Source organism: Lacerta agilis, chromosome 15 (assembly GCF_009819535.1).
Source record: "Lacerta agilis isolate rLacAgi1 chromosome 15, rLacAgi1.pri, whole genome shotgun sequence".
Taxonomy (NCBI): domain Eukaryota; kingdom Metazoa; phylum Chordata; class Lepidosauria; order Squamata; family Lacertidae; genus Lacerta; species Lacerta agilis.
This window is the reverse complement of record NC_046326.1, coordinates 41,291,008-41,310,395: the sequence shown is the minus strand read 5'-3', so window position 1 is coordinate 41,310,395 and position 19,388 is coordinate 41,291,008. Positions and strand designations below refer to the sequence as shown.

The 19,388-nt window shown below is 49.2% G+C and overlaps 1 protein-coding gene across 1 annotated transcript; it reads left to right on the top strand.

The window, feature by feature from the left end:
• Positions 1–1,248: 1,248 nt before the first annotated feature.
• ADORA2B (adenosine A2b receptor) lies at positions 1,249–18,511 on the top strand. The gene is made up of 2 exons (XM_033172115.1): positions 1,249–1,735; positions 17,214–18,511. Exons 1-2 carry the CDS (start codon positions 1,380–1,382, stop codon positions 17,926–17,928), a joined length of 1,071 nt encoding a protein of 356 aa, XP_033028006.1. The 5' UTR covers positions 1,249–1,379; the 3' UTR covers positions 17,929–18,511.
• Positions 18,512–19,388: the final 877 nt, after the last annotated feature.

The following is a 19,388-nucleotide window of genomic DNA, read 5'->3' as shown; positions in this document are numbered from 1 at the left end:
CAGTATTTCCTACACGGACTGGCAGCGATTTTTCCAGGGGAGATCCCGAGCCCCACTGGGAGATACTAGGCTACTGAGCTAGGGTTCTCTGATGCCTCGTTGTGAATCATTTGGAAAGTGATTCATAAAGGACAATGGAAGTAAAATAAAATAAAACGCAATCCAACAATCCAACACTCATGTAACATTTTTGTTATAAGACTCACAGTGTGTCTCTGAGGACGTGCAAAGTGCATCCCTCCTATTCTTAAACTTCCAGATCATCTACGCCGGAAGATTACACTTAAAAAAGAAAGATAAGTATGAATGAGCGCCTCTGACTCACCCAGCCGCGGCGCCTGCAACGACTCTCTCTCCTGTTTTGCAGCGAAAAGTTTTTCAGGGCGTCGGGAAACATCGGCGGGGCGCTTCGCTCGCGGCCTTACGGTAAAAGCGAGGAAGGGGCGGGGTCTGGGAGTGCGCCTCCGCCAATCGGACGCAGGGCTCCGCCGAGGCCCCGCCCCGCCCTCTCCCCATGTGCAGAAATAGCCGCGCAAGCCTCTGCTGCGGGGGAAAGACGCCGCGGCTCCGCAAAGGAGAGTTTGCAGGCGCGGCTGGAGCGGATCCGGGGTGCGCTTAAAAAAAAGAGAGGCGTTTGCAGCGACCGGGATTACCCACTTTTTTAAAAATTTTTTAACAAGGATAAGAAGAGAGGAGCTCTGCCTCGGCTTTTCGAGGTGGGCGAAGCTACGTGGGCAGACTCGAACTCGCGACTCCACGTTGGGACTCTGCTGTTGATCATCTCCGGGGCTTCCTGCAGATAGAACATCATTTCGACCGCCTGGGCTTTTCCCTGCTTCTGTGAGATGCCTCCCGGGGGTGGAACTTTCCCTGCCCTCCTCTCTGCAGCTGTGCCCATTTCCTAGCCTCCAAGACTGACACCCACTGCCTGCACCTTTCCCTGGGCTCAGCCGGCTGGGGGAGTCCTGTTTCGCTCGCCCTGTGGCACGTGGTGGGACAAAACAACAGGGACTAGCGCCTTGGCTTCCCACGCTGCTTCTTTGAGGTTTGTGGTGTGGCAGGAGAACGAAACCAAGAGACTTGTTGTTGTGGCACCGTAACAAGCACCACCACCACGAGATCTATCGTGCCAGGAGATTTCATGGCCTGCGGTCCACCGGCGATGGCCGAAGATGTGTCCCAGCGGGCACGGCGGTGTGGCGGCAGCGTGGGCTGAGCTTCTGTGACACCCCCCCCCCAAAAAAATCGGCACGCCTCCATGTCTGGTGCTAGCAGGAGGTGGTCCTCATTCCCACAGGCCAGCTCTCCCTTGACCGCCACTGTTGGGGGTTTGGTGGACCCATGGCATTTGCTGGCGTGGGCTGAGCCCCCCGCTTGAAATGGCCGCGTCCTCGTCCCCGCTGGCCCTCGATGGCCTGGATATGGTGTACATTGTGGTGGAGCTGGTGATTGCCGTGCTGGCCATCGCGGGCAACGTCCTCGTGTGCTGGGCAGTGGCGATCAACAGCACCCTGAAGAACGCCACCAACTACTTCCTGGTCTCCCTGGCGGTGGCCGACATCGCCGTGGGGCTCCTCGCCATCCCCTTCGCCATCACCATCAGTATCGGCCTGCGGATCAACTTCCATTCCTGCCTCTTCCTGGCCAGCTTTGTCCTGGTCCTCACCCAGAGCTCCATCTTCAGCTTACTGGCCGTGGCTGTGGACCGGTACTTGGCGATCAAGATCCCACTTAGGTAACGGAGTGATCGGGGAGAGAGAACGCGGGTAGGGGAGAAGGGTTTTCCCTCGCCCAGATCCTGCGGCTTCCGCTGTGTTGACCGCTTATTCGTGGTTTGTGCGGCTTGGCTCGCTTGCCCGAGCTACACATCTCTGGAGAAGGGTTGCGGCTCAGAACTAGAGCACTTGCTTTGCATGCAGGCGGCCCCGGGGTTGACCCCCCCAGTACTTTTGCCTCTGAGGTAGGGCTGGGAAGGGCCGCTTTCTGAAACCCCATAATTGCTGCTGCCGATCGGTGCGGGTGATACTGGGCTAGATGGGCCGATGGTCTGACTCAGTGTAGTGGAGAGCCATAGCTCAGTGACAGGCATGGCTGGGAACGCCCCCATGCCTAAAAGCTTGGAGACCGGCTGCCAGTCAGTGTAGGGAATAATGAGGTGGATAGCCAAATGATCTGACTTGGTGTATGTTAGCTTCCTTCGCTTCTGTTTAAATCAGCCCTTTATTTGGGAGCATGAGAAGTGGATCCTCGCTTGGTCCTTAAAGGAAGGGCTGTAGTTTAGCACAATGGTGACTTGGAACGTCCCCTTGGCCAAAAGGCCCTGCTAGTCACCACGGACACAGCTGAGGACCAACGGCCTGAGTCTGTTATAGAGCAACTTCCTACATTTGCAATTCTCCTGGTAGCAGATTGTGCTCTGGGGAGTGGAAGGGGGTCCCTGGTGCAGGCGGTGGCTCTCCGGGACAGAGAAAAGGCAGTTGTCCTTCACGCAGAACATAGTTAAACTATGGAACTCCCTCCCACAAGATGCAGCGTTTGTGTTTGCAGAGATTTGGGGTCAGGGTTGCTTCCCCCCCTTAGTTTCATTTTTCTTCTTTAACTAGCATAGTCCTGGGATCAAACGCCGGCCTTGGGGGGGGGGGTGAGTTAAAATTCCACCTCTGCCTCAAGAGTCCGTGGGTAAGAATTCCGGTAGTTGTGTGAGTCATGGCAAAGCAAACCATGTGCCTCTAATAGGTCCTGGGGTTGCAGTCATATTCAGCTCATTGGAGATGTATGTCCGGGGGCTGAGTCACGTGGAGGCTACCAATATCCTCCTCTCCAGGTTGTTTTAAAGTCAGGCGGGATTTGGTGGCATCCTGGTTTGTTTATGTTTTTAACCTCAGTTGTCTCATCTGTGAAATGGGTGCAGCCAATGAGTTAATTTCACAGGGTTGTTATTACTGAAGGTGGAATACGGGTTGAGGTTGAATATAAGAAGGATCCCTGCTGCTTGGATCAGGCCAAAAACGGGCCATACCCAGCCCGGCATCCTGTTCTTACAGTGCCCACCCCATGTGGTGTAATGCTTAGAGTGTCAGACCAGAACCTGGGAGAGACTAGGGTTCAAATCCTGCCATTAAGCTCCCTAGGTGAACTTGGGGGCCAGTCACTGCCTTTCAACCTAACCAAGCTCACCGGGTTGTTGTGTGGATAAAATTCAGAGGGAATACCTGAGTTGCTTGGGAGAAAGTTGGGAAATAAGCAGAATTCTGTCCACTTAAGAATCCTAGAAAGTTTTATCTGCTAGGCCTATTCCCTCAGACATTAAGTGCATTTTTAAAAAATCATTTAAAAAAAAAAACTTAACAGAAAAAGGTTCCATATAAAGGGTTTCAGACATTAAAGCACCAGGTTATTGAAGTTTCTTAAAAATAAATCCAGGAGAGAAAATCTCAAGCAGGGCATTGTCAGCCTCCACTCTTAAATCTGGTAAGTCTGTGATGGCTAACAGCCGTTGACCAATTCATCGATGGCAGGCCTGTCCATTTCTGACAGCCCCAGTAACCTCCTTCCCATTGAACCTCCCTATGCAGGGGCAGTCTACCTTGGATTACTGGCTCAACTGTTTGGTGTGTCCCTGAGCGAGCCACTGTTCCGCTCCCCGCCACCACCTTGTATGTGTGAAGAATGATGCAGGCCCAACTTGTGGGGCTTCCGTGAAGGTTTACCGAGCTAACATGAAGGGTATTCTGAGGGTGGTCGCTAGATACTGTGGTCAAGCAGTATTAACCCCCCCCCTGTATTTCTGGGGGATTCTGGGCATCGTCCTAAAGTTTCCTTAATGAAAAGTTATGGGAGAAGGAGAAAACTGGGATGGAAGGTGAGTATCTGGTGAGGTGTGCCAGGGACCCACCGCAAAATGGGGAGTGTCCAGTGAGTCATGTCTGAGTTAGGTCCGTGGATCAAGGTAGACTGCTCCTGAACGCAGGAGTTCTCTGAGTGGGGAAGAAGGAACACACTCGGCTCGCTTAGGGCAATGGCGAAACCTGGCAGGAAGGTGTTCAAAACAACTTTGGGGTTTTCCAAAACAAAGCTCAATAACTTTTGGGGTGTCCTTTTTTCTACTTCTTGAAATATGGGAATCCTAGTGATACATTTAGGAATGTGAGAAGTCGATGTCCCCGTCGGAGGACAGCTAGGAGAATAGCTTGAAGCCTTGTGCGTGTGGTCTTGGGGGGAAGACCAGAGGCCCGACTCCTTCAAATGAGACCTTCCTGCTGTTTGCAGCCGAAACCTCCACTGCGAGCATATCCTGGTATTCGCACAAGTAGAACACATCCCTGCTGGCAGGCCGGAGATTTTTGCTTCGGAAAAGGGCAGTTCAAAGCTTGCCCGCCCCCCCTGCCTTTTCTGGAAAGCGATCAGCTGAAACCGTTCCCAGTAGCGTTCGAAGTGTCTTATTAACGGTTATTGTTACCGAGTGTGGTCCTGCGATAAAATGTTGCAGCGGGGAGTGTGTGTGTCGGCTCAGCCCGCCGGCCACGCCCTCCCACGGGCTTTTCCATTCCATTTCCACCTCCCGCCAGGCTCTCCTTCCTTGCCTAACAGGCATCCGTTCCTTCTGTGCCCACAGAGCATCCCAAGATTCTAGGGAGCTGTTTTGGGGACCACCACTCCCCTGCTGCGGAGGGTTCTTCTATTTTTCTTTGTGTGTGTGTGGGGGGGGGTTATCCTATAATTCTTGGGGTTACCCTGAGACGGCTGATTGTGAAACAGTGGTGCCATTTGGACTACTAAGGTATTTGGAGAACGAGGTCACTATTTGTGTGTACTTTGAGTTATAAATATATGGGGACGGCCAGGAATAGGCAAAGCTCTCCATTTTTTTACTTCCCGGTTTCTCAGTTCCCCATATTTCCCCATGAATTTGTGATTATTGTCATTATCATTATTATTTAAAGTCGTCGTGAAAATTCATCAGCATTGTATTGCAAATTTTTCCAAACGCATCTCTGCAATTTTGTGTTCAATACAGCTCCCCCCATGTATTTTTGCACATGATTTTCACCAACATTTGCATTTTTATGCATGCTTTACTTTCTCTTTCTCTTTCTCTCTCTGCATTTTTGGTGAAGCTTATTCGTCTGGAGATCCATATTGCAAAGTTTGAGGATTGTGTTCTGGTTTCACATATTGTTCTTGACAGCTGGAGAATTGGCTGTGTTCACCTTTTCAGTGGGGGGTTTCTGCCCCGTCCCTGGATAAGGTTATCAATGGCAATGGGCTCTGTGGACCCTCCATGGTCAGGCGCAGTCTATCCTTGAATCGGTATTGCTGGGAGGGAAACGGTGCGAGGAGGCTACTGATTGTTCTCGCGTGCTGCTTTTCTGCGCATCCCATTGACCCGCCGGTGTCCTTCTGATCTCCCAATTTACACAGCACCAATCCATGCAGACATGATGCTTTTCTCTGTAGCAGAAGGTCTCTGCCTCCACTGAGTTTACAGTCACAGCGGTGGGCTCTGGCTTTGCAGAACCTTCTCTCTGCCCCTCCTCCCATGCTGGATTACTTTGCAGTGGACCTCTGCCGCTAACAGGCAGTAAATTACCATATAATGATTTTCTCCCAGGCAGGGAAGCAAGCTTATTCCTGCATTTCAAGGGGATTGGACGAAATGACCCTATGGATCCCTTCCTTCCAACCCTACGATTCTGAGATTCTCTGAGTGCATGCATGCGCCGGTTGTTGTTGTTTAGTCGTTCAGTCGTGTCCGACTCTTCGTGACCCCATGGACCAGAGCACGCCAGGCACTCCTGTCTTTCACTGCCTCCCGCAGTTTGGCCAAACTCATGCCAGTCGCTTCGAGAACACTGTCCAACCATCTCATCCTCTGTCGTCCCCTTCTCCTTGTGCCCTCCATCTTTCCCAACATCAGGGTCTTTTCCAGGGAGTCTTCTCTTCTCATGAGGTGGCCAAAGTACTGGAGCCTCAACTTCAGGATCTGTCCTTCTAGTGAGCACTCAGGGCTGATTTCTTTGAGAATGGATAGGTTTGATCTTCTTGCAGTCCATGGGACTCTCAAGAGTCTCCTCCAGCACCATAATTCAAAAGCATCAATTCTTCGGCGATCGGCCTTCTTGATGGTCCAGCTCTCACTTCCGTACATTACTACTGGGAAAACCATAGCTTTAACTATACGGACCTTTGTCGGCAAGGTGATGTCTTTGCTTTTTAAGATGCTGTCTAGGTTTGTCATTGCTTTCCTCCCAAGAAGCAGGCGTCTTCTAATTTCGTGACTGCTGTCACCATCTGCAGTGATCATGGAACCCAAGAAAGTGAAATCTCTCACTGCCTCCATTTCTTCCCCTTCTATTTGCCAGGAGGTGATGGGACCAGTGGCCATGATCTTAGTTTTTTTGATGTTGAGCTTCAGACCATATTTTGCGCTCTCCTCTTTCACCCTCATTACAAGGTTCTTTAATTCCTCTTCAATTCCGCCGGGGCCAGAGGCAAAAATGGACGAAGCAAGAGATACAAATTTTATCTTAGGCTAGTTTCTACACACACTGACTCACACCAACCTCTCTCTATCCTCCATCCAGAATAGGCAGAAAGAGCTGGGGGTGGGGCATCTCCAGCGAGGGGTGTGTCCTAAGGGAAAGGGGCGTGGCCTGGAGAGGTGCCCAAGGGCCAGGTGGAAAGGCTCTGGGGGCCACATTGGAGATTCGGCGTGTTTTCTGCTTTGTACCACCAGCTGCCAATTTCCAACCTCTGTGTTTTTGATGTATTAATCTCATTTTCTGTTGTGTTTGGCTGCGCCCAAAGCAATACGGAGTCGGGGCAGTGTTAATGGTGTGGATCTGAGCCCTGCCCTCGATAACAAGCCAGGCCCACTTGTCACAGGGCCAGAATCCTCTCAGGTGGCCCTGAGGAACCCCTGCGTGGCAGGCAGGCAGGCATTCAACAGGCAAGCTTTTCCCGTTGCATTTTTACCTGTTCCACAGATGCAAAAACAACTGCCCAGTCAGAGGAAAGGAGAATTTGCTTAGTCGCTTATCAGTCACAATATATTACGCAATCTCATATTTTTGAGGAAGAGGAAAGTGTTGCCGCCTCTGAGCACATGGTTGGGTGGGGTGGGAGGGGGGGCAAGTTAGCTCATCGATGTCACAAAGGGATGACGCCGTCATTCTGGAGATTTATGCAGAGTTGTTGTCTTCTCGAAAATACATCTGCTGATCCGCTTCCCCAGTGGGGAAACTGAGGCTGCAGTTCCTGCCTAGAATTGCCATTTTTCTTCCGTGAATTTGCTAAGAAATGCAGCGCAGGACTGTGTTTTAAAAAAGGAAAGGAATACATGTTTTAAGGTGTTCTCTCTACTTTTACTGATGCAATCTTTTCAACACTAGTTAATGTTTAAAATTCAGTTGTATACTTACATCTTTCTGTTCATCAAAGTGGTCTTAATTTTTTCTTTATTAAAAAACCCCCAATAAATTATATATTTAGAGTGGCACATGCTGACTCAGAGTTGCACCCAATGCTGGCCCTGCTCAGAGTAAACCCATTGAGTCTCTCTTAGGTTCATTCATTTCAATGGTTCTGCTTTGAGCAGAAGTCATTTGCAGAATAGACCTACTGAAATCAATAACTTAAAGCCCGTCTCAAACCCATTGAAATGTCTTCCGCCTTTGAGTTTAAAAGTTTTTGCAGTTTAAGAGATTTTTGGCATAAATATCCCCTCTCAGGTGGTCTAAGAACTGAGGGGTGGGGGTGGGGAGATATGGGGAAATTTGGATAATGTGTTGTTTGGCATTTATGCTATGCCTGTAAAAAAATGGAGACGTTAGCCTCATACTCTGAGTAGACCCATTGAATTTAATAAACTTAAGTTTGTCCTGGCTGATTTAAGCCCATCTGTTTTAATGAGCTGACTCTGATGTAGCAAAATATCCATCCCAAAAATAAAACACACCAAAAATTGTACGTCAGATACAAAACACAGCAGGATTGGACCCGGCCTTAAATCGGAAGGTAAAACAACGAAAGGAACAAAGTCGATTGTAAAACAGCCGCTTGGCTTTTTAAAAATCCAATTGTGATACATTTACCCTTTGGCGAAGAAAAAAAAAAACTCTCTGATTCGCTCATTGCAGACCAACTTTGTTCCACGACTGACTGCTCCTTTTGCATAACCTCAGTTGCCCAATCAGCCCCAGCCAAAGCCTTCGCTGGAAAAGCAGTGGTGGGGTGCGATCCGCCTCCCCAGTCTGCCTGCCGACACCTGAGACCTCACCCTCCCAGTGGAAAAGGCTTTTTGGAGATTTGGGGGTGGGGGTTCCTGAACAATGTGGGGGTGCAGGAGACTCCCCTTCTGCAAACTTCCTTTGTTTATCTTGGGATCCACACTCATTGAGCGGGGTGGGGTTTAACCTTTCCCCTTTCTAATTAATAATAATAATAATAATGATATTTATACCCCCGCCCATCTGGCTAGGTTTTTGCAGCCACTCTGGGCAGCTCCCACAAGAATATTAAACATAACAAAACTTCAAACATTAAACACTTCCCTAAACAGGGCTGCCTTCAGATGTCTCCCAAAAGTCAGATAGTTGTTTATTTCCTTGACATCTGATGGGAGGGCGCCACCACCGAGAAGGCCCTCTGCCTGGTTGCCTGTAACCTCACTTCTTGCACGGAGGGAACCGCCAGAAGGCCCTCCTCGGAGCTGGACCTCAGTAGCCCTCCTGCTCTGAACTTCCTGGGAAAGTCGTACTTGAGAATAACAATTGACCTGGTGGGTTTCTGTGCTGCAGCCGTGGGGCTGATATTGATGGAGCTCTTTGGGCTTGCATGCAGACGCCCCCCCCCCGCCCCCCCTTGAATCCCGGCCTCTCCAGCATGAAATCAATCTGGTAGCAGAGTGAGGGGAAAGAGGGCAGGTTTAGCTGAATGACCTGTCTGACCAGTTAAATCAGTTGTGGTGAGTTTCTGGCCTGCAAGCCTCTTGATCGGCTCTCTGAAAATTTGGAGAGCTGCTGCCAGTCAGTGTAGACAGTACTGACCTAGACAGACCTTTATCTCAGTCTAATGTGCCTTCCTGTGTCCCTGCCTAACAGCTCTTTCTCCACAACCACGAGGACTAGAGCCTTGCTTTATTTATTGGTGAAAGACCGTAGCTCTCTCTGCCTGATACCTTGGAGAGCGGCTGCCGGTCAGAGTTGACAATATGGAGCTAGTTCGGAAGTTGGGTGATTTCATTCCAAGTAGCTATTGAATCCCTCCTGGTATGTAGAATATGGTAGCCTTAAGGGAGTGAATCTTGGCTGGAGAGCAGACTTTGGGGACCTCTTTCAGACTGAGGGCCGCATTCCCGTTTGGGGAGTCTTCCAGGGGCCACAGGCCAGGGGCAAAAAAAGCCAGTGGTTTCTACGCACATCGGCATCTCCTGCTCAGTGCTCTGACTCGGTATAAGGTGTCTTCCGACAGGCCTGTCGTGGACAATATGCTTAGAAATTACTCATCTTTGGGTTGAAGGGGATGTTGGGAGGGTTTTGGGATGGAACTGGAGATGGCCGGAGAGAGAGGGACTTCTTGAAGCTGCCGGTGTTATCCAACAGATTTGTCACGGGGCACCTCGAAGCGTGGGCTGGCAGCGCTTCCTCCTCGGCAGCTCCCGGGTGGCGGAAAAACTCAGTCGCCCTCGTTGCTTTGCGTTTCCTACCATTATGAACCAGCCTCGTTTCCTACGCTTACGAACAGGCAGTTTCCTACAATTTGTGGGTAGAGGAGCGTTTTCTCAACCGTCCTTCCTTCTCCGCTTCCGTTGGTAAACCGTGACGACAATGGTAATAAATAGGGCTGGTTAATTGTAGTCATAGGCATATTTAAAGAATTACTTTTTTGCAACTATCGTCAGGGGCAGCGGAGAGAGAGAATCTTTCCCAGCTGACATTAACGGTAAAAACATCGGCCGTCGGCCCTGACTGAAGTGCCTAAATATTGGCCGTACTGTATATCAGAATTCAGGATCTGAACAAGATTGGCGATTGCAGGTTGCAGCAGGGAAAGGGCAGTGAGGTCATAGAACTGAATAGCTGGAAGGGTCCCCAAGGGTCATCCAGCCCAGCCCCCTGCAATGCAGAAATCTTCAGACCACTAGTGAGCATTGGCCCTTCCTGCTTTGCAGTATAAGTCTCTCGCTTTGATCGTTAACTAATAACTCAATGTACTTATTTTATCTTCAAGCCACAACTGCAGAGGGAGATTCTACAATTCTATGATTAGCCCCACGGGACTGAAACTCCCCACCACTGATTTAGAAATTTCTGGATTGGCCTTTGGTTCCAAGTTTCCAGGGCAGTTTGTGATAAAGGGTAGCAAAACCACAAGGAATGTGCTGTTTACATTTTGGGAGGGTATTTTCAGGGTTTTGTCCAGGCCGATTGTCACTGCTCTTGAGTAAGCTGATTGTAGGTAGAGGAAAAGGGGAAAACCCAACGAGCACTTTAAAAAAAAAATGTCACAAGAAATTTTCCATATTTAATTTGGGATTTAACCCCATTCCTGCCACCACCAAAATTTTGGGGAAATCCAGGTATACCCAGAAGGTTTTCCTGAATTTGTACTGGACAGAGAATAGATGTTCAGAATTTTTTCTTTCTTAAGTAGGTTTGTAACCATGCAGGTTAGAAAATAAAAATAAATTAATTAAAAAACACAGACCTAAAACAGCCGGTTAAAAAGCCAGGCACAGCAAACCTCAGATTGCTTTCTTTCTTTCAGTAACAGTAGGGTTGTGACAATGAGGTCTAGAAACATTATGAGGTCTAGCAGGTTAAAAAGCAAGGCAGAGCAAAGCACAGCTTACATTTAAGGGGGGGAAACCTGTTACCATTTTAAATCGCTTTCGAATACGAACGTTGCGTGTTTCTAACTGTCTGAGATGGTTTGTGCGTTCCTGTGCAAAATGCAACAGCCAGAAACCTGGTCAGGATTCTGGAATCCACAGCAAAACCTCACAGCTTCTGCCTGGCGGAATGCAGACACCCAGACTTAAAACTGAAGTGTTTGCGATGCTCTCGGTCTCGTCTCCGCCTGGACAGATCCTGCAGTTGTAGCTGGGCAGCCGGGCGGCAGAACTCGTTTCACGAGATGTTTTGGTGCCGGAGAGGAGGAAGGTGGCAATTTCAGGGGTGGGGCGGACGGTGTGCAGTTCTTGTGCCAGATTTTGATTTTTTTTTTAAAGGACTCGCTCCGGTGAATATTTTGGATAGGTTTTTTGGCATCGAGGCGACGATGATCTTGCTGGTACAAGCCTCTAATCCAGAGGTGGCCAACGTAGCAACTTCCAGATGTTTTTGGACACATCACAGCAGCCAAGCATGGTCAGTGATGGGAGTTTGGAAGTTGGAACCCAGTGACTGCCTCGATTGTTCTATCTGCAGTATTGGCATAATAAGCCTTGCCTACCTTAAATGGGCAAAACTTATTGCAAGGGTTACAGGCATGGTGGATGGGCAGATCGCAGAGGATTCCTCTCTCTCTCCCTCCCTTTGTGTGAGGGATTACTGGGGTATCACACATGAAATGCTTCATCTCAGGTTTCATAGCCTACGGCTTCACAAAGCATGAATGAACACGGTTCCTTATTTGTTAGCACCTTCCTCTGGAGCTATTTCTCAAGGCCGTGCGCCGCAAAGCAGCTACAGTTTCTCGGCGGCGTTTGGTCTCCCTCCGGTACCGTAAAAATCACAGGGACTCTTTCGAAGGCTAGCATTGTGCCCTAATTCTTTCTTGGCCTCGGTTGTCTCGTAATCTGTGAAATGGGCGCAACCCTCCCACAAAAAGCTGCGCTGGCTTTTATGATAAAGACTGGATTGAAGCCTGTAATGCAAAAGCACACCTCGCTTTGAACATGAATTATTGAATGGAGAACGCCGGGAGGAGATAAACAGGGTTTCTGAGACACTTTTTCCGCGTTAATGGCCTGAACAGTGATTAATAAATTGATAGATGCAAAGGGTAAACAGGATCAAAGAGTGAAAAGGCCTCTTAGGGCTCATTAAAAATTAAATATTTTTTTTAAATGCACCAAGTTGGGGGGGGGAGTGAGTTTATCCCATTTCGCTTTGGACCCATGACGCCTGTGAAGTGTTTATTCCCATTTTGTTAGCAGGAAGAATTGGTGCTTAATAGATGGACTGCTTGCTTTATGATGGGCGAGGGCATTCATTCATTCATTCATTGACTCCTGAGTGGGGGATTTAGACTTCAGATGTCTTTGGACTGGGTTGTGAATGACCTCTTCCCTTCTGCCAGGCAGAAATCTGCCAGGCGTAAGTTCAACCGGGGAAGCCTGTCCCCCACAACCTGCTGCACCTGTTGAATGACGGGCTGCTCTTTAAAGAACACAGGGACATGACTAGTTTGTGGGTTGGGGTGAGGAAGCTAGAGACGCAGGTTCGGTGTTGAAAGAGGGTATCTCCCCACAAGTGAGATGAAAATCTTCAGCCTTTTCTCTGTCTGCCACTCCACCTCACCACCATAAGACCACTGGCTCACCAATTTAAATTTTCTCTTGACTGCCCTTCCTTATTCTCTTGAGTGCAATTTGTTTTAAACTGATTTTAATACTGTTTTTTAAATGGCAGTCATCTGCCCGGGCATCTCATGGAGAAGGGCAGGTGGAAAATCTAAATAATGATGATGATGATGATGAAAAATTCATTTTTCTCAATCTGTTAACCAATTTCACGTTATTTGCAAAAAAAATTCCCAGGCAGGTAAAATATATGTGTGTGTTCGTTGCTTACTGGAAGACAAAATTTCAAGGAAAGGGTTGAGGAAAACCCCAAGCATACCCTCGCTCCAACACCTCCCTTCGGCTGAGCAGATTATACATTTGTTCTGCCCAGTTCTGATTTGTACTAGATGCAGAAGAGAGAAGAAAATATATTTCTCTACCTCTCTTTTCTCCCTCCCTTCCAAATCCTTGACAACCTATAAAAAAGTATCTGCTTTGAAAACCAAATCCTCGGGATTTGGCCAGTTAGCCATCTTTCCTCAGCCCAGGTCAGCAAACCTGTACATGACACGACCCCATCAAGTTATCCTGCTAAGCTGATCCCGATCAGCCCCGGCTGCAAATAGTTGACCTTAGACAATTGGATCTTTGCAAGGAAGAGCGTATTTTGTTGCCCTCATGTAGTTCTGCTTTGAATAGGTGGCTTAAATGGAGATGGGAGGAAACCCTCCGACTGAGGATTACTTTTTTGAGAGTGGCTGGGAGAGTTTTGAGTGACTCGTGCAGTTTCCGGCATTCCAGCAGAATGGTCTCTGCCTGCAAGGAGCATACAGGCCACATGGAGATTAATGGCCTTATTCCTGCGCCTTGAGGTTTCCCCCCCTTCTTCTTTTCACTGTTTATTTTATTGGAGTCTTATGTGCACATGGTTTTTTGCTCTCCCCATTTTGTCCCCAGCAACAACCCTGCGAGGCAGGACATGCTGAGAGTGTGTGACTGGCCCAGCAGTGAGCTTTAAGGCTGAGTGGAGGATTTGAACCCTGGTCTCTCAGGGCTTAGTCCAGCACTTGAACCACACGGCACACGGACTCTCACAAACCTGAAAACAAACCTGAGAAATGAAGGACACGTGTCTTCAGATCCGCCTGTTGAGGCAAGCTTCAACATTGGCGTTCTCATTTTCCAAATTACGAGCCGGGGCTGTTTTCTCTGCATCTGCAGCCGAGGTTGAGCAATGCAGACCTTAAAGTTGTGCTTGGGTCTTGCAAAGCTTGCTTTGGTTCCTTTGCAGCAGCCCGGGTTCTACAAGGCTCACGAGAGAGCTGCGCTTGCTTGACCAGAGCAGGGGCAACAGAGGATTTTGTTTTTGCAAGGAAATAAATGTGTTTTGTGTGTTTGGACGCAGGGTGGGAGAGAGCAAGCCAAGTTTTAAATACCCCCCTTCCCCCTGCCTCTCTTCCTCTCCCCAATGCCTTGGCCTCTCTCCTTATTTCAAGCATGAAATGCCAGCTCGCTGGTGGCGTCCCGTTTCCATGGAAATGGCAGGGCATCCCGGAAGACCCATTCATGCCCTTCAACGCAGGAGGCAAAGTACAACCACAAATAAGCTGGCAAAGAATGGCCGCCTCTGTGGCTGCGGCGGCAGCAGACACTTCCCTCTCTGTGTGAGGAGGGGAGGAAGGCTTCCTCATTCCAGCGCCCAGTTGGAGGGCTGCTCCTTCTCAGCTTCGTGGGATCGTCACCTTGCGGGGCACAAGTCTCCAGTGCCAAGCCAAGCCTCTTTCTAACCTGCCTGGCTTCCTGCTACCAGGGCCTGAAACAAAACATTGTTGTTATTGTTTGTCGGATTTATAGCCCTCGATAAAACCAAAATCCAAAGACAATTCCACTTGTTGCAGTACAGTGGCACCTTGGTTCTCAAACGCCTTGGCACTCAAACAACTTGGAACCCAAACACTGCAAACCCGGAAGTAAGTGTTCCGCTTTGCGAACCTTTTTCGGAAGCCGAAGGTGCTCCGTTTTGAGTGTTACGCTGAGTCTGCCTGTTTTCGCTATTTATTTTGCGTTTTTGTTTTTACGGCTCTTTTTGTTTTGTTTTTGCGACGGTGTAGAGCCCAGTTCAGCTACTGATGGATTGATTCTGTGGCTGCGGTATATTTTTTATTGCTTTCATTTTATGGATCAATGGTCTCGTTAGATAGTAAAATTCATGTTAAGTTGCTGTTCTAGGGGTTGTTTTTAAAAGTCTGGAACGGATTAATCCATTTTGCATTACTTTCTATGGGAAAGCGCGCCTTGGTTTTGGAACGGAGTTCCGGAACGGATAAAGTCTGAGAACCAAGGGACCACTGTACTGAGTGCTCTGCCGGCCATGCCCGTTGCTGCATACTCCATTCCATTTCACCCCCCAGTTCCTGTTGTTGTTGTTTTGCTCTCCTCCCCAGCACTCCATGCCTACCCAAGCATGCTCCATCCTTGCTCAGCCATTTTGGAGGTTTCTCTCCTTAAAACTTTCCCACCCACACTTTCTCCTTGTGCCATTTCGGCTACACATGGAATGGCACTCGCAGCCTGAACACTGTGAATAGATGGAGTGCTAAGGCATGGAACGCCAGGCACTGCCTTACACCAAGTCAGACCACTGCTCCATCTAGCTCAGTACTGTCCGCACTGACCGGCAGGCACTCTCTGGGGTTTCAGATGGGAGATTCAGGAGACCGATTCTGGGACCTTCTGCATGCGAAGCACTGTACCGCTGAACTAAGGAAAGTTCCCTAATTCTGGAACTCTGGATCCCAGGCTAGGGAACTCTGGAGCAGGCTAGGGATCCCAAACGCGAATTACTCGACATCCTCCTCTCAAGCAAAAAATCCCTGGCATGCGTTTGTGGGCGGTGGACGATTACAAATGTGGCGAACTGGGTTTACACGTGTAAATGTCCCATTGTTAAACTTCTTGTATGTTTTTTACCACCACCGTAAAGCCAATTGCAGAGCTCTGTCACGACCAGACGCAATGGATCGAGACCGATGGAGAGACAGCGCTGTGTAGTGGTTCTAGTGGCGGTCTAGGGCTGGATTGAGAAAGAGAGTCGGGTTCAAATCCCTGCCGCCCCACTGGGAAGCCCACCGGGTCAGCCCCCTAGCCTACTCCACATGGGTGTTGTGAGGCTCAAAGAGTCAGTGGGGAAGAATTAGGTGCAAGGTGACAAGTTCCTTGGAGGGCACAAATGTAAATAACGGTAATGGCCAAACTCTCAACCTGCTCCTCCTTCCTTGATGTGGAAGGCTTGGAATCTCTGGAATTTTTTTTGCAGTGGAAGTCCTGGACCCCTTCCTCCTCCGAGTTCCCATTCCCTGCTGTTCCTCGTATCCCCCCATTGTCCTCGTCTCACGTCCAAGCCTCTTGGACGGCCTCCATCTTCTTTCCCACGGGGAGGAGAGCAGAGGGGAGAGTCCAGAGGTTGATCTTGGCTTCGGCGGAGGTCTCCTCTTGCTCTCTTCCCATCCTGCAGTGAAACGGAGTGGGCCGTGCAAACGTGCGTCTGTGGTTGGGACCACTTGGGATTCTGGGACACCGCGGTGGTGGTGGAAAATTCAGAGGTGCCCCGTTGACTTGGCAGAAGCCAAGGCTACAAGACTGCCTTAAACCGATATGCCCACTTTACCCCTTTAAAAAATTATTATCAATAACGGCAACAAGAAACACCCCTGAGCAAACACCCCAGCCTGAGACTCTGTTCAGCAGCCTCCGCTTTTGCAGCTGGAGTCAGTCCAAGCTCCGCCCTCCCAGGCCAGGTGGGGAAAGGTGTGCGAGGCAGGGAGTAGGTCTCCCAGGACCCACACCCAAGATGGTCTTTTGTCAGTTGGTTAAGCTGCAGGAAGCAGAGAGTTGGAATAACTGCAAAGTTCTCTTAATGGAGAGAAGTGGACTCTCTCCATTGTGAGCAGGAAGGTGGCCAAGTTTGCCGGTGACACTAAATTGCTCAGGATTAAAACAAAATTTAAAAAATCCTTCCAGTAGCCCCTTAGTGAGACCAGCTAAGTTTGTTCTTGGTATGAGCTTTCGTGTGCATGCACACTTCTTCAGATTGTTAAAAACAAAAAGAGTTTGAGAAGAGCTCCAAAAGGACCTCTCCGAACTGAGTGAATGGCCAGTAAAATGGCAAATGCGATTCATCGTAGAGAAATGTAGTGATGCATGTTGGAGCAAAAAAATCTTAAATTCACGTGCATGCTCTGAGATGGAGGGGAAGGACCAGGAACGAGACCTTGGGGTCATATTCTATAGCTTGCTGGAAGATACCAGCCCAGTGTAGAGCAGCCATGAAGGCCATTGCCAGGCTAGGAAAGGAATTTAAAATGGACCTGCCAATATCATCATGCCGTTATACAAATCTATACCGCATTTAGAGCACTGTGTACAGCTCTGGCTGCTTCATCTCAAAAAAAGGGTATTGTGGAGTTGCAAAAAGGTTCAAGGGGAAAAAAGCCACAAAAATGATTGTGGAAAGGCTGCAGCGTTTGGGACTATTTAGTTTAGAGAAAATGCAAGAGGCGACATGATAGAAGTTTATAAAAACTGGAGGCAGGGATGGCCACCAACCTAGATGAATTTAAAAGAGGATTTCACTTGTGGACTAGATGGGCCCTTGGCCTGATCCTGCAGGCTCTTCCCGCGCCCTTACGTGTGTTTCTCCTTGCAGATACAAGAGCATCGTGACGGGGAAACGGGCCCGGGTCCTCATTGCCGTGCTCTGGATCCTCTCCTTCGGCATCGGGCTCACCCCGCTGATGGGCTGGAACCACGGGGAGAACGCCACCACCTGCGCCGAGAACTTCACGACCTTTGCCAACGGGAGCCCCGTGGAGGCGGCTCGGCACAGGCCCTGCCAGGTGAGATGCCTCTTTGAGGAAGTGGTGACCATGAGCTACATGGTCTACTTCAACTTCTTCGGCTGCGTCCTGCTCCCGCTGCTCATCATGCTGGGCATCTACGCCAAGATCTTCCTGGTGGCCTGCAAGCAGCTGCGGCAGATGGAGCTGATGGGCAACTCCCGCACGACGCTGCAGAAGGAGGTCAACGCCGCCAAGTCTCTGGCCATCATCGTGGGCCTCTTTGCCCTCTGCTGGCTGCCCCTCCACATCCTGAACTGCCTGACCCTCTTCCACCCGGAGCTGGTCAAGCCCACCGAGATCATGAACCTAGCCATTGTCCTCTCCCACGCCAACTCGGTCGTCAACCCCATCATCTACGCCTACCGCATCCAGGACTTCCGCTTCACCTTCCGGAAGATTCTCTGGCGGTACGTCCTCTGCAAGGCCGACGACTTCCCCAAGGGCGCTAAAGGAGGCGGCGGCGGCGGCAGCAACCGCGACCTGGTGGTCGCCAGCATCATCACGTCGCCGACCTGCATTTGAGGACTACCTCGTTTTTGGAGGTCCTGGCAGAAATGTGTGACCCTCGAAACTCCGGGAGGAGTCCGTGACGACAACTGACCGCTATTGGGCTGTGTTTGTACTGCCGCAGTTCGAATCTGCGGCCCTTAATATGCATATCTATTCCTGCTGTCAGCAGGGGGTGAGAATGGATGGCCTCTGGATGGCCCCTTGTCTCTAACTCTTAAAACAGTGATGATTCATTTTGTGGTTTTAGCTGTGTTTGGTTATTTTATTTTTTAAGTTGTGCCTCTGAGAGGAGGAATCCTACCATCAACCTTACATGCTGTCTAAGTCCCTAACGGATGAAACTTTAGGGGGGTGGGTGAGAGAGAGGGGATGAGATTTATATTTCCTCCCGAAAGAGAGAGAAAAGAAAATCACGTCGAATTCTTGCCTCTGGAACAAGGGCCGGTTTCCCCAACCATGCTACTCTCGCGCTTTCTTGTGCTGAGGTCGTTTTTTCCCCATTGTTCAAAGATAACTTTTTAAAAATATATACGTGATGGATTTGTTGTTTTGACTAAGAATGTTGCGTGTTTGTGTCTGTCTCTCTCTCTCTCGTCCCGCAGCTGCCTTTTTAAAAAAATTAAAAGAATGGTCAGCTGTTTGATGCTGCTGGTATTCTCCAATGGGAAATCATTTTACGTAAAAATTGTGGGCTTGGTTTTTTCCTTAAAACTTGGTGCACAAAGGGCAGTTAAGGGGATTGGGGGGGCAGTTGACTGAACAAATTGGTTTTAATTCAGAAAGGAGGGAACCAAGTGACAGCGGTTTCTTCTTTTCATAAAGGAGTTGTTGAGGGCCAAAATCTACATCGCTGTCAGTGTACTGTGTTTTAATTTGCCTGAAAACTTGAGTATGGTGCTTTCTAGGTTATATCTCATACCGAGAGAGAAAAGGCTGTCTACTCAGGGCTGTGAATGGAATGGGCAGCCTTGGACGGTAGTCACTATTGCTGGAGGTAACTGTATGATGCAGTCATTTCCTCAGTGAGGAAAAATCCAAACCCCTGTATGCATTACTACAGTTGGGGGGGGGGCCCTAATGCATTCAAGCACACACACACACACACACAGACCTCGAAAAAATCTCAAACCCAAACAAAACTTTTATGTAACTATTCCTCTGGCTTCTGAGGTTTCATCAGATGTTACCTGCCACAGCCTTCCATCTATTGATTACTTTATTTAAATTTAGCTTTTCATTGCATGGGAAAGTATTCCTGTACAGCTGTTTCGTGGAATACCAGGGTAGGGTAAAGTGCCGAAACACAAAACGCCATTTGAAAGATAAACGGATAACCATTAAGGTGAGTGGCTCATCAGAGTAAAAAAAAAGGAAGAGCTGCAAAACGGCCGGTCAGTGCGAAAAGATATTCAAGAGCCGCCCGAGAGTCAAAAAGCGAGGGTGCCTGCCGCATCTCTGCTGGAAGTGTGTTC